Here is a 14729-nt window from a genome sequence, read left to right on the forward strand (position 1 = left end):
AAAAAAAAACTTGAATTTAATAAATATCTATAAAATCTATAATAATTTAATGCGCACATGTCTAATAATCATTTTGACTGCCAAATGGCTTTCTTCACTTTTTTCATTTTATTTCCGAATTCGCTAGACCTTAACCCCGTCAAAAACTAAACAGCACGTCTCCCCATCAATACAATCAATGTTTATTAAGTCATTCAAACGGTTAATCCGTGTTATCAAAAATCCTCGACGAAAACTGTATCCGCACACACATACTCAACACGTATGCACTTACACACACACATGCATCGATTTTCCGATTGTAAGTTATGCAAAAATGTTTACCACTTTGAAACGTAAAGATATATAAACAATTATTTTCGATTTTTTTGCAATTAAGATTAAAAGTTTGTATTTTTGCATATAAGAAACCATATAATTTTAACATAACAAATACTATTTACAAATATTTGTCTCATGATTATTTATTTAAATAAGATTTGATTATAAAGAATATTAAATTTGTTTATGTTCCAATAGTTGCTGTCTATCTTCAGCCCCAAGCCTACCACCGGTGGTCCGCGGGCATTTCGTAATGTCCGACCTGATTTTTTTGTATATTTTTTTTATAATTAAAAAAAGATAGAAGTTAAGCTACTGATAACAGCATATGTAATTAAGAAACGATAACTGAATACATCAAGATTAACTAACGTTTATAATACGGCCACTGAATGATCAAATTATCACATAGATCACATGAACAATAAAAAAATACGCCGGATAGATTGTCAATACCAAGAGATCTAATACTTTATTACTTCATTTTTGCATTTTATACTTTTATTACGCGATACAGGATTTTTCAAGAAATATTTTACAAAATATGTTAAGTGTGATTTATGAAATTTAGTAACTGGGGTTCCAGTGACTACTCGTTACTACCCATTACGATGGGCAACACTTATTATTTATATATTTTTTTAACAACAATTAGGACTCTTCTGAATTTTCTGTAAGCTTATGGATGTTTTTTCTACTTCTTAATAATATTTAAGACAAACTAATAGTTGTTATTTCTCTTCGTAATTAAATTTTATTTATTATATATTACTATAAATTTTAGTAATTGCAAAGTGTGAGGTAATACAATGTAGTAATGTGGCAAATGGTTTTAGACACTTGAAACATATTTAGATCAAGTGAAACAGATATCATTAATGCTTGAAATCAAGTTGAACGTGTTGCGGAATTTGAATTCGAAACCTAGTGGTTGTAATTGTAATACCTCGGTTTTTATCACTACTCCAAAACGCGCTAACACAACAAATTCAGTATCAAATTGTCATAACAGTTTCTTCATGAATCATTTATTATACCTGCGTGTCTGTATCATATTTGTTGTAGTATAATTGTAATATGATGTTCTTTGACCACTGTTTAATATTAAACGCATTATTGCTGCATCAAAGAATCAAATATATGAAAATGATACTATTTCTTCTGGATAAATATATTCTTGAGTTTGATATGTGGAAGATTTTGGGAAAAAATTTTGGAATATGGTAGCTACTACACACATGCATTTTTCAATTACCTCAGCATTTACTTTATAATTTTTAACTTCCCGTAGGGTAGTTATAGTAATCGTCCAAAAATCGAAATTAAAATTTTTTACATTTCTTTACGTTTTGAAGGTTTCTGAACATTTTGGCATACCTCAGAAAAAATTGATGTGTGTGTATGTATGGATACAACCTTTGTCCACATTTTAGTGTGCACGGATCAACTGATTTGAAGGGTTCTAAAATTCAATTCCTATTGATAGGGAGATGTGCCCATTAGTTTTTGACAAAGGCAGTCGTTTCGTAGATACGGTGCAAAGAGTGCAGAAAATAAAAATAGTGTTTTTGAGGAACGGAGTCGTGGAGAATTGGTGATTAGTTTTTTGGCAAAGGCAGGTCCAGCCGTTTCGGAGATACCGAGCTAAATGCGAAAAAAATGGCAGCTTTTGACAGAAATAAGCATCCAATGATTCAAATGATCAAAAACTTTCTGTTTGTGCGACCAAACGATTGCTTTTGGAATTTTTTTTAGTGTTTTTTTAATTTCCAAAAAAAAAAATTTTAATATCGAAATATATCGAATTTTAATTTTTTTCTGGCTAAAGTTCTAAAGCTCACTACTATACTTGAAATGATAATTTTCGTGTAGTATGTGTTTTTTATATGGAACAATTTTTTGTCCACGATTTCGAAGCACGGATTAACCGATTTGAATGATTCAAAACATTAGATTCCTATTGACAAGGAGGTGTGCTAATTAATTTTTGGCTAAAACAGGTCCAACCGTTTCGGAGATACGGAGCAAAACGAGCCGAAAATGGGAATTCTAATTTTGCGAAAACGGGGTGTCCGATTAGATTGATTCAAATACATTTTGTTTGTGTTGGCAGTAGTATGACGCAACTATTAGTTTTCGGAGAAGGCAAAAAAACGAGAATTATAAATTTTCTTTTTTTAATTCTCAAGCTTTTTAAAATTTCGAAATGATTCGGATTTAATTCTAAATCTAGCTAAAATTCTAAAGTTCACCATTTATATGCTTTTATGTTAACATGTATGAACGTCGTCGTCCAATTTATAAGTTCTTAAACTTTTCGAAGAAAATACCAATAATGAAAGTTACAGTATTTATAATAATCTATTTCAAATCATTAATATTACTCGAATATTTAATTACGCTACAGGAAGATCTAGCAATTTGCCTCAAGGCGTGATGCCATGCACCACTAGTTTATACTGCTTTTATATATCGACGTCAGTCTAATTGTGGTATAGTTTTGTAGTTCAGTTTTAAATATGTTATTGTACGTAAATAATTAAGGAATTGTTTATAATCGTATGTTTACTTGCACGTGTTATAATAGAAATCGATTTTAGTTTATAAATTTATTCGTATATTAAATATTGCTTATGTTATATTTATATATTCTATTAGATGTTGACATTTCTTACTCATTATCGACGTCTGTAGATTTTAATACGTGTGAAATGCGTTTACAATTAAGAGTATACAAATTCCACGTAATAAAATGGAGAATTGTTATTAAATCCAATAAATTAATAAACATATTATTCTATTATACACACACATACATAGTTACACTTCATTTGTAAATTAAAAATATTTAAATATTGTTTTCAGATGCCATATAATGCTGATCGAGAGTTGAGGAGGAGGCCGTTGAGATCAGCCGACAAAAGTATTGTTGATGAATCTGTAGTAATAGGGTAAGTAAATTTTCGGAATTCATTATATATATATATATATATATATATATATATATATCTTATATATAAAAATGGAGCTCTCGATCAAATGATTCGGTAAAACTCGAAAATGGCTAAACCGATTTGGCCATTCTTAGTCTTTGAAAAATTCGTGACATCCAGAGAAGGTCGGAAAGGTGAGATAATATTTCAAAATCGTATAGAATCTTTACATTTTTAATTTGAATTTTTTTGTAGAGGCGTAATTTAAATAAAACAATGGACGGTGGCAAGGTCCACCACCGATGTTTCAAAAATCAGTAAACTTAAGCATTGTTTAACAACAATATTTGAAAGTAGAGGGAAAAATGTATAACCAGCTATAACCTTGGTTGGAAAACAGTAATCTTTGAAATGGGGGAGATAAACGGTAATCTTTAAAAATTCATAATAAAAGTATTTTCTTCCGTTGGTAGTTTTTATTAGTTGAAAATGTAATTATTTTGTAAAATACCTTTAAAATTATAATAAAGCTTGAAACCTTTTTGCCACTCGCCCGTTTCAAGTTACCGCGTCTATAGGGTAAAAAGGTCTAGATAACAAATTTTTGAAAGACATCAAAAAAGCTCATTTCTACAATGATGAAGTAGAAGGCAGTTTATTGAACGTCATTAGGTAATTGTGCATTTGATATGTATTATTTTTTGTGATATATTTGTTATGGTTTTTACAATATAGTTTATATTTGCTCAAAGTCAAATTGGACCTTTGTGCCTCGCCTTGCTCTACATATATACTTTTTATTAAATTTACTTTAATTCATCGAATGTTACTTGAAACTTTTCAAAAAGCAGGTCAAAGAAGAGATACCTAATTCATTTTCTATCTCTCCTCGCAGAAATTTGAAAATTTGTATAAGCTCAGTAGTATTATTTACATTTATACACAAAATCCAGAATCAAAAAAGAATCTGAAAAACTTGAAACGTAATCAATAAGTCGAAAGACCAAAAAAGACTTGGATTGGATGGATTATGCCATGTTTTCTATAGAAAGTGTATAAAACTTCCAGTTTGATTGTATTGACAAAATATAGACAAACTAATGGGGTTTATTGTTTTCATAATACCTCATTAGCATTCAAACAACACATCCTTACACACTTAAAATAAAGTATTAATTTTTTTGATTCTTCAGAAATTGTTTAGAATATACCTTACTTAGCAAAACAACATTTGCCGGGTCAACTAGTATATATATACATATAGATACATTTATATATATATATGTGTGTGTGTGTGTAAAATAATATTGAGCTTGTATCTAAAAAAATCTCGCAACACCTCAGACGAAAAAACAATGATAAATATCATTTTGCACAAATATTAATCTTGTGAAACATCTAGATTTGATATTAACGACCTTAAAACAACAAAAACAAACAAAATTTTTAACAAATACTTTCATGAATCTCATAGTTATCTATAATTGCAGAATTACCAAATTAAGATTACTGCATTTTCGTGTAAGTAAAATGTTGTAAAAATTATGTTTGCATTACTGCACTTAAAATAATGTGACTCTAAAAACAAAAATTAGAAAATTCACTATTATAAAGATGTTATCTTATAAAATACTTGGAAAATGCAATATGATAGTAGATCACATTTTAGTAGATCTATTTTTTTTCATTTTTTATGCGGCAAATTTGCTATTGTGTCATAATGTGTTTTGTGTAATGAAGCAATTCATTTTAGTTTCTCAAGATTTATGTTATCAAATATTAGTTTTTTTAAATACTGTCTGACAAAGAGACGCATCATAAAAATGTACCAAGTCACCGTCAAGCTGCTGTGAATTTTTGATAACGATAAAATTCTTTTAATTTACAACACCTCGTATTCTTTATCTGAAAATTATGCGTACTGTTTGCCGCTACTTGCAGACGTTAGATTAAATTTATTATTTAATTCTATTTTTATCAAAATCAACAAGCGCACATAAAACTTGCTTGATGAAATTCGTTGTTTCGTCAATATTTTCAAGGCTCAAATAGTTGCCCGTCCTCAACCCGAAGAGGGGAAAATTTAATCCATTACCCAATGCGGTCCGGATGATTTTTTTGTAAAGAAAAAAATATTTTTCATTTTGATAAAATTTTGTTATATTTTCATTTTCGTGCTCTGTCATGTTTCATATTAATTAGTATTCTATAGTTATATATTATAGCCATTGGCGGAATATCAAATATTTGTTTAATTCACTTTATAGATTGCACAATTTAAATTTTGTTGAATCTTTATTTATTAACTACATATAGAAAGAGATGTGTGGTTTTTCTATATTTATTGAGATCATCTGAAAAGAATATATATTTTATATTTTTGTGACTTAAGCAAACTGTTTAATTTTTATTTTACCCGCATACATTTTTGTTCGTCTTTCGCATTACAAATTAATTATTCAAAATATTTCGTATTTTTGTATATACCAATTGCAAGCATCTACTTAAGAAAGAAATGCTTGAATTTATGGAGAGGCAGGTCTAGCACTTTTTTAGATCTAGTGAAAAAAGTGAAAAAACGCCATTTGGCGGTCAAAAATGATGATTAGATATATGCACATCAAATTATAAGATATTTTATAGAGCTTTTAATAATAAGAACAAATTTTGATTATATTTTTAATAATTCCGTACAAATATTTATTTGTTAGACCGCAACGCGGCGCTTACGCGCTTAGATATTTTTACTCTAAATTAGCTATGCAGCACGATTGCTTTAAAAAAGTGAAGTATTTTCAAAAAAACTCAATTTTTTTTAAAAGGACAATTTTAAAAAAAAATTCAAAATGCTCGAAAAACGATTTTTATCAAGTGCTAAAAAAATTATTAAGCTTTTTAGAAAAATTTAATTTTTGATACGGAAAGTTCACGCCCTAACCAATATCGCTACCGCTGGCCCCGCCAAATTGTAATTGCTGGATTTTTAATTTTTTTTTTTAAATAAGAGTAATACTGGTAACTTCTACTCACAGTCTTTTATTTTACTTATATTTTGATACAGTTATTGGAAAAAGAGCAACTGAACCGTTTGAATAACGGTGTTTATATAAGACTAAAAAACGTGTATTGCTGGTTCTTAGCTACGTATAAGAAAACCATATTGTTCGTATTGTTGTATTATGATGTATTAACCAATTCATGAACACAGCGATCTTCATGGCATTGAGATTTTATACCGGAATGCGACTACCTCGAGGTGAAGGTAGCACATAGTTAGACCGAGCTTAATTTCCAATTCCAAAACTGAAGTATATGCTTGGTAACATGAATCAATGAGTAATAAGTATATACAATCTTCGAATCAGTTAAAAATTAGTGACATATCATTTATTGTTATAACTTGCGATAATTATCACATTATTCAAACGAAGCAATGTTTATACAGTCCATAGCTACAAAGATTACAATATAACCAATTTATCAAGCATTTCAGGATCATGAGACCCTTTAACACATCACCTGGCATGTTTCATTCCTACATACCATGGTTGGCATTTGAAAATGCAAAGAAACGAATATTAAATTTGTTCCTTCAAGCTTCAAATTTTTATATCAATAATTAATTAATTCATTTAGAAGTTTAAAAACCAAATTGCCAAGCAACTTCAATCTGCACAAGAACTGTCGGGCGAGCCAAAAGGTTCATTCTTTTTAGAATGATGTAAATACATTAAAATAAACTCTATCCTATGTGATTTAAATTAATATATGTATTTGTCAAAGTGATATTGTCAAAATATGTGCAATGACAGGCAATTCTATCCAGCCTAAGTCTTTACCAGGCGTGGAAAAATATGCTTTGGCGAAAACGCAAGTAATCAAATAGGAGTAACGTAAAAACTTATACATGTAAACGTTCAATATATTATGTAAAAATTGAAAAACTTATTAATTACAATAAATTAGACAAGTTAACTTTTCCGTTTTTTTGCATTTTTAAACACTTGGGCGACTATGATGGCTGAAACCTGCCAAGCGATGGTATTTGTACTCTAATAATTACCAGTGCAAAATATTTCAGCCTTACAGGAACACAGTTATTCAAAAGTTTTCAAATGTTTAGTTTTTAGTGAATAGAGAAAATTTTCAGTATAAACTAAATTTTCGTTTTTTAAACAGTCAAGACGATTTCCAATTGATATCTTACAAACACAAATATTTCTGTAATTGTTGTGGTTAATAAAATCATAATTGTAGTAAGTAATTTGTAGTAATAATTGTAGAATGAGTTCAGAATATAGACAAGTGCAAATATGTTCTAAAAATGCTGCTTGTTATTCCACATTATAATGAATTTTTATAATTAAATCATTTCTCATAAGCCGATATTATTTTAGGGACAGTGAACATCAATATGCATAGTTTAACAACTGTTTTCAACTGGCATTTTTCGAATAATTTTAGATTTTTCAATATCGGTTTAAAATTTAATATCATTTTATCAAATTTAAAATTTGAAGTTTTCTGTAAATTATAAAGAAAAGTTTTAAAAACTTGGTCGATCGTCTCGCTAATCAACACGAGTATATATCGAATTTCATCAAATGGCTTTTGAACTTTTCAAAATCGATTCAGCCGTTTTTGGAGAAACGTCGACGAAATCTCAAATTTTGGCTCACATTGACTTGGATTGAGAAAAAATTGCTGGTCGGATTTTCTGGAGAAAACAAACTTCGGGAAGTTGAAAATGAAAAAGTGAGTACAAACCAATATATGAATACAAACCATGATCCTATGAATAATATAGAACGTTGAACAGATTGGAATATAGAAAAATATATTAATAAAAAGAATATATGCAAAGAAATTAAAAAAAGCTCAATAAATTTAAATAATATACGTGGCCAAATGCTAAAACTAGCAAAACCAAAAAATTTAGAACTACAGTGATTTCTTCTGATGCAAGTGGGGGAGACTTGTTTATCTGAGTAATAAAAATTCGTTTATATATTGATATGCAATATCACACATCAAGATAAGTCGGTCTTGCAATTAAATTACTTTTATATAAAATTTGGCATTTATCAAACCGCAAAACAAACAAACGTGTCATTTTGTGCCTGTGTCTGTGCTGCTTGCCAAGAGTGTCTTCTATCTATTTAATTTGTCTATTTATAATACGACTTGATATTATTTAGACATAACCGTTTGAGATGTGAAACTGAGAACGTCGTACGCCTCTACGAAAGGCTTAAAAAAGTATTTCATTTAGTGATTTTAAAAACTTAAGTTAAATAAAATTGCTGTCAGTGAAATGTGAAACAATATTTGTGAATTAAAATAAAATTAAGTTTAAAAGCTCTTCGCTAGTTTCAGGAGTAACGACGCCAAGATGACTTGTTTCAAGTAAATATTTTGTTTTCCATAGTTTTGATAAATATTTTTAATAAATTAACATCGACCAGATGTACCTTATATATATATATATATATATATATATATATATATATGATTTGACAAGATTTATGAAATAAATCAATATTGACTTTTAAATTAACTAAGATAATTGGCACAGGTACAGGTCATAATTAAAAGCCAAGATTATTTATTTCAAGTAAATATATAGTTTTCGATAGTTTTGATGTTAAAATATTTTTAATGCATTAACATCGACCAAATATACTTTTTATTTACGATTTAACACTGTTTATCAAATAATTCAATATTGACTTTTAGAATGACAAAGATAATTGGTACAGGCCATATGTAATTGCTCTACTTTTTTATATAAAATTTATCGAGCACATGTTTCATTTTAAGTTGTGAAAATGATAAACAGTAAACTCAAAGAAATTGAATATTGACAGGTTGTTGTGTTAATAAACTGTCCAAATATATCATAAATTTTTATTATTAATATTAAAAATTAGCTCTTTAATATTTTATACATAAATATACATAAGCTAAAAAACATTCTAAATCCAAATCTATCAATATAGTAGTAACTTTTAATTTGTAAATTATGTAGCATAAATTATCAAGGAACTCTTGCGAGACTTTATTTTTACTACTCAGTAAAAATGTACTACTTGTTTAAACAATAAAATTTTTGCAAGTTAAATTTTTGCAAAGGCAGGTTCAGCGGTTTCAATGAATCAGAAAAAAAATCTAAAAAAAACATTAGGCGGACGTTAATTAGATACTTTCGACAGTATGGATCAACCGACAAAAAAAGAATTGAAAAGTTTCAATATTATTAAGAGAAAAAAATTTAAAAAAAATCCCATATGTGTTCGTTTTTTTGAAAAATCTTCAAAGTTAATATAAAATTTCATATTTTCAAAAAAGACAATTCTTTTAAATTTTTTAGTAATACAATTTTTAAAATGTTTTCTATATTTTCAAACATGTTAAAATAATTTGTCTTTTCGAAGCTTTTAAAAATGTTAAGGTACGGGAAGTTTTAGCAATTTACTTTAAGGCACGATGCCATGCACCACTAGTTTAAAGTTGTTTATTGGGTCTCGTTTTAGCTTTTGGTGCAATCGAAGCACCAATCTCATTTCAAATTATTTTGTTATAAGTAAACTTAAGCATTATTTTGTATAATTTATTAGTTCTAATTTAAAAATTTTCGTTTTGTGAACCAGATAAATTTAATTTATCCGATTATTAAAAATATTTTATTGAGATGATTATTTATATATCTAATCAACGTTTTTATTACACTTACGGCATAAAATTTAATCAAGCCCAAAGTGTCATAATTCTCTTTTGGAATGCAGAGATAGTAGTACCACCTAATTTAGTGTGAAAAATGAAACTTTAAAGTTGATGTCAAACAATTTTTTTATGTAATTAACAATTCTGTGTAAAGGACAATAAAATTTTTGTTCGCACTTCATTTTATTATATTGGTCATGAAGGTGACAATCTTCATGGCATTGAGCTTTTACACGGGATGGTTGCTGCTCCTGGTATATGGGGTAGCGGAGAGTTTAACGGGACTTGTTAATTGTTCACTTCTAAAAGAAAAGTCCGCGTAACAACATGTGTAATAAATAATCAATAAATATATCTTCTTGCAACAAATACATAAACTATACGAACAAATCAGTGTTTAATACAGTCCACAGCTGCAAGGGTTAATATATAACCCAACAACCTGAGTTATCGAAGGAGAGTTTTAATACATGCTATAACTACATAACATGCATACAATTTTGAAGAAAAAAACACAATACGTTATAACAAATAATTTGGAAAAAATAACTTTTCTATCTGAAGCATTTTGGAACCGGATAACTTGACTTGATCTTTTCCGAATAACTTGAATAAATATAGTCTAAGAAAGCATGTGTTTTTAACTTTCCCAAGGAAAAGTTTGTTTTCATAAAAAAATCCGATTTGCTAATTTTATATTTAAGTCATATTATTCATTAAAATTGGGAATAATAAACTTCAATTTTAGGACAAATAAGCACGTGTGTGTGCAATATAATTGATATAATTCTGAAAATTTAATTGTGTTTCTAAAAATTTAATGGGAAAACACATTGTTTAGATTTAATTGAGAACGCAAACTATTTTCGGCGTAAACAGTTGAACATTTTATCTAAATATTTAATTCTCAATTTCGATTGATTATGTCAATTATAACACACTTCGGAAAGTTCATGCAACTTGGCTTAATTTGGCATACCTTAGAAAAAATGGATGTATGTGTGCGGATACAAATTTTCGTCGAAAATTTCGGAAACACCGATCAACCGATTTGAATAATTCAAAAAACGTTCGATTCGTATTGATAAGGAGACAAAAATGTTTATTGAACATATGTACATCAAATTATCAGATATTTTATAGAGATTTTAATAATGTGTACAAATTTTGTGTAAATTGTTTTGGGTTCCATACCAAGATTTTTAATTACGGTACGGGAAGTTCCAGCAATTTGCCTTAAAACACGATGCCATGCACACCACCAGTTTCTATTATGTTTATAAAGTTTATTTTTCAATAATATTTTGAAACTTTCATTTTTGAAGAAAATATAGTATATAATTGTTATGATCAGAATGCATGTATTTTTTTATTAAATTCAGAAGCATTCTATATTGCTTTTAACAAAAAGAATCGTTACATTTGTATAGTATTATCTAAGTTAAAATAAATAAATAATAAAAAGTAAGGTGTGAAGAATCATGAAAACCAGGTGTAAGCACTATTGGAGAATTTGTTTTTTATCAAAACAAATTGTTTTTATCAAAAACAAATAGATTTCCAAATCGATTGTATATTTACTATATTGCCAAATTGCTTTTGTAATTACAATTTAAATTTAAAATTAAAAACTATTAAAACTTTGTAATTTTTCAATAGACATAAAACGCTGACTAATTGAATTATTAGTGAAAATGAACAAATCTACAAAACTATTCAATGCATTTTAAATGCAAAAACTAACTAACTTGTAAAACATTTTACTAACTGTTAAATGTTATGTTTTTGCATCATACAAGTATTAAAATATTTTTTAAGACTGATAATTTATGAACGAATGTAAAAAACTAGTGGGGTGTATGGCATCGTGCCTTAAGGCAAATTGCTGGAACTTTCCGTACCGTAACGAAATGTTCGAGGAATATTGAACGTTTTCAAATAGATTATTATAAATATTGTAACATTGTTTAATATTTATAAGAATTATATAAACTGAACTGCAAAGTTGAAATTATTGGTTTAAAGTATATTAGAACTTTAGTAAAAATTAAAAATAAAATCTGAATTATTTTCGACAAAAAAAAAATTTTACAGAATAAAAAATTGAAAAAAAAATGCAACAATTTTTTCCCCTAAAATCAATTATTTTGTAAAATAAGCCGAAACTTCTTTGAATCATTGAATCAAATCGGACGCTTAGTTCTCTCAGAAACTGCCATTTTTTGCACATTCAGCTCTGTATCTTCAAAATAGCTGGGCCTGCCTTTGCCAAAAATTAATAACCAGTTCTCCCAATCACTACTAATTGAATGTTTTTTAGATCATTCAATTTGGAAGCTCCGTTCTCTCAAAAACTCGATTACTATTTTTTGCACTCTTTGCTTTTTATCGCCGTAACTGCTGGACCTGCCTTTACCAAAAACTAATTACCACATCTCTCTATCAATAGGAATCAAATGTTTTTAAACCATTGAAATCGGTTGATCCGTCCGCCCGAAAACGTAACCGAAAATTTGTATCCATACATACATACAAACACACACACACATCCATTTTTTCTGAGGTATGCCAAAATGTTCAGAAACTTCTAGAACGTAAAGATATATGAAAATTTTCATTTTCAATTTTTTGCGATTACTATAACTTACCGTTACTTACAGTTAAATATTAGTGTTATTTTGAAAAATATTTAAAGATCTCGGTGCTATTCCGTACAATTTTAATGCGCTCTTGAAATTTTTGATAAACAAATTTATTATTCAATTCTTCAATTCATATCGTGTTCAATTATAATATAATTGATCAATGTTCTCATGTAAGCTGTACTGCAATAATTAACTTAGTATGTCAGATTAATTTAATTTCCTGCTCTTGTTGTGTGGAAGCAATACACAGACGTATAATGTTTATTTCATCAATGATGATACAAATTAAACTAAGCTTCTGCAGCTATACGATTATTTTATGTTTCAACAGATGTAACCTTATTATATATATAATTTTGTTTTTACTCTTATAGTATTAACGGATTGTTGCAATTAGTGTTAAAATATTGTGAAAAAAGCATATTTTATAAAAAGCCCAAATCACAAATACTTGGCGTAAACAATCTAATAGTGCGCCTGTTATTTTTTTTAATTATTACAAATAATCTGATTTAAATTTTGAAACATTCACAGTAATATGCCAGAAATATTATTATAATTTCATAACTAATGAAAGCATTCATTAAATAATTAATATTGAATTAATGTAATGATGATATAATTATTTTCAACTCTTCTGTCTTCAGAAGTAATTTGTAATTGTACATAAGTAATTGAACTTACAATATAGTATTCATCATGTTAAACACATATGTAAATTGTCAATTCAATACCAATAATTGGAGGCACAAAATTTTAAATAAATTAAGAAAACAAAATTTTGTGCTCTTGTATTAATAACGCATAGCTCCAAATCAATGCAAATAAAGGCAAATTGATGGAACTTCCCGTATCATATTTAAACATTGTGTGTAAAATATAGGAGCTTATAAATCAGACGATGGCATTTATATATGTTCAAGAAAAGTAAATAAACAAAACCTAATCAAGCCGTTTTCATTTAGAATGAAAGGCCTTGTCTCACATTTGATCATGCATTGGAAAACCTTATTTCATAATTGTAAATATTATATTAACTAAATTACAGAATTAAAATTATTTATTTCAAATATATATGAATAAGCTGTAGCAAACTCTGTACATTTTTGAATATTAGAATCCAAATCATTATCGATATTTATAAAAAAATGACTTTTGAACTTAAAAGAAAGTTTAACAATTTTCCGTTTTTCCCAAAAACGAAAGTGCTTTCGAAATTATTCTAATAGGATGCTCCGTTCTCTCAAAAACTGCAAATTTTTAAACGTTTTGCTTCGTACCTCCGAAACGGCTGTACCTGTCTTTGTCAAAAATTAATCATAATCGAATGTTTTCTGAATAATTCAAATCGGTTAATCAATGTATATACATATACTACACACAAACATATATCCATTTTGTCTAATAATAAGATATGCCAAAATGTTCAGAGGACTTCGAAATGTAAAAAAAAAATATTTTCGATTTTTTGACGATTACTATAACTTTCCCGACGGGAAGGTAATAAGCAAATGCAAATCTTTAAATTTTAATTATTTTTTATAATATTCAATCAGGACAAATTTTTAAAACTATAAATTCTGAGAAAAATGACTAAAAACGTGAAATATTTTTAAGTTTAAAAATGTTTTATATTGTTTAATGTTAAGCTACTAAAATTTCAATAGATATTCTATATCCACAATATACAAAACTAATTCTTTAGTATCAATTTGTTTACTTAAAAAAATAGTTTTTTTTTAAATATTTGAGCAAAGTTTATAAGTTTTATTGTAATATGTTACAATAAGTTAAATATCATAAATAAAATATAAAATTACCTAATTAATTATTTTTATGAATTTCTGAATAAAATGGAATAATCAAGAGTTTTAATAATTTATAAGTGAAAAACTATCACATTAAATTAGATAAAAAAATAAATTATTTATGAACTCTTCTATTTTTAGTTTTAGTCGAATTTAAACGCCAAAACGTATTAAAACTCTATAAAGTTTACTAATTGTGTGTTGAATGCGAAGTTAGATGTTGGTGGCATGTTTAAGAGTAAATTCAATTATTGCCTTGTGTTTGCAATTTGTTAAACAAAAAAGCAATTTATTTACAT

General features: G+C 27.5%; 1 protein-coding gene across 1 annotated transcript in view; it reads left to right on the forward strand.

The window, feature by feature from the left end:
• The first annotated feature begins 8502 nt into the window (after positions 1-8502).
• Positions 8503-14729, forward strand: part of LOC113370028 (endoplasmic reticulum metallopeptidase 1-like) — a 34135-nt gene continuing 27908 nt past the window's right edge. Inside the window, exon 1 of the mRNA XM_026610676.1 lies at positions 8503-8660. Coding sequence (XP_026466461.1) covers positions 8647-8660 — 14 coding nt within the window. The 5' untranslated portion in view covers positions 8503-8646. The remainder of the gene's footprint in view (positions 8661-14729) is intronic.

The sequence above is a fragment of the Ctenocephalides felis genome, unplaced genomic scaffold, assembly GCF_003426905.1.
Source record: "Ctenocephalides felis isolate EL2017-DRISC unplaced genomic scaffold, ASM342690v1 CF-g0.4_SCAFFOLD_01492, whole genome shotgun sequence".
Lineage (NCBI taxonomy): Eukaryota > Metazoa > Arthropoda > Insecta > Siphonaptera > Pulicidae > Ctenocephalides > Ctenocephalides felis.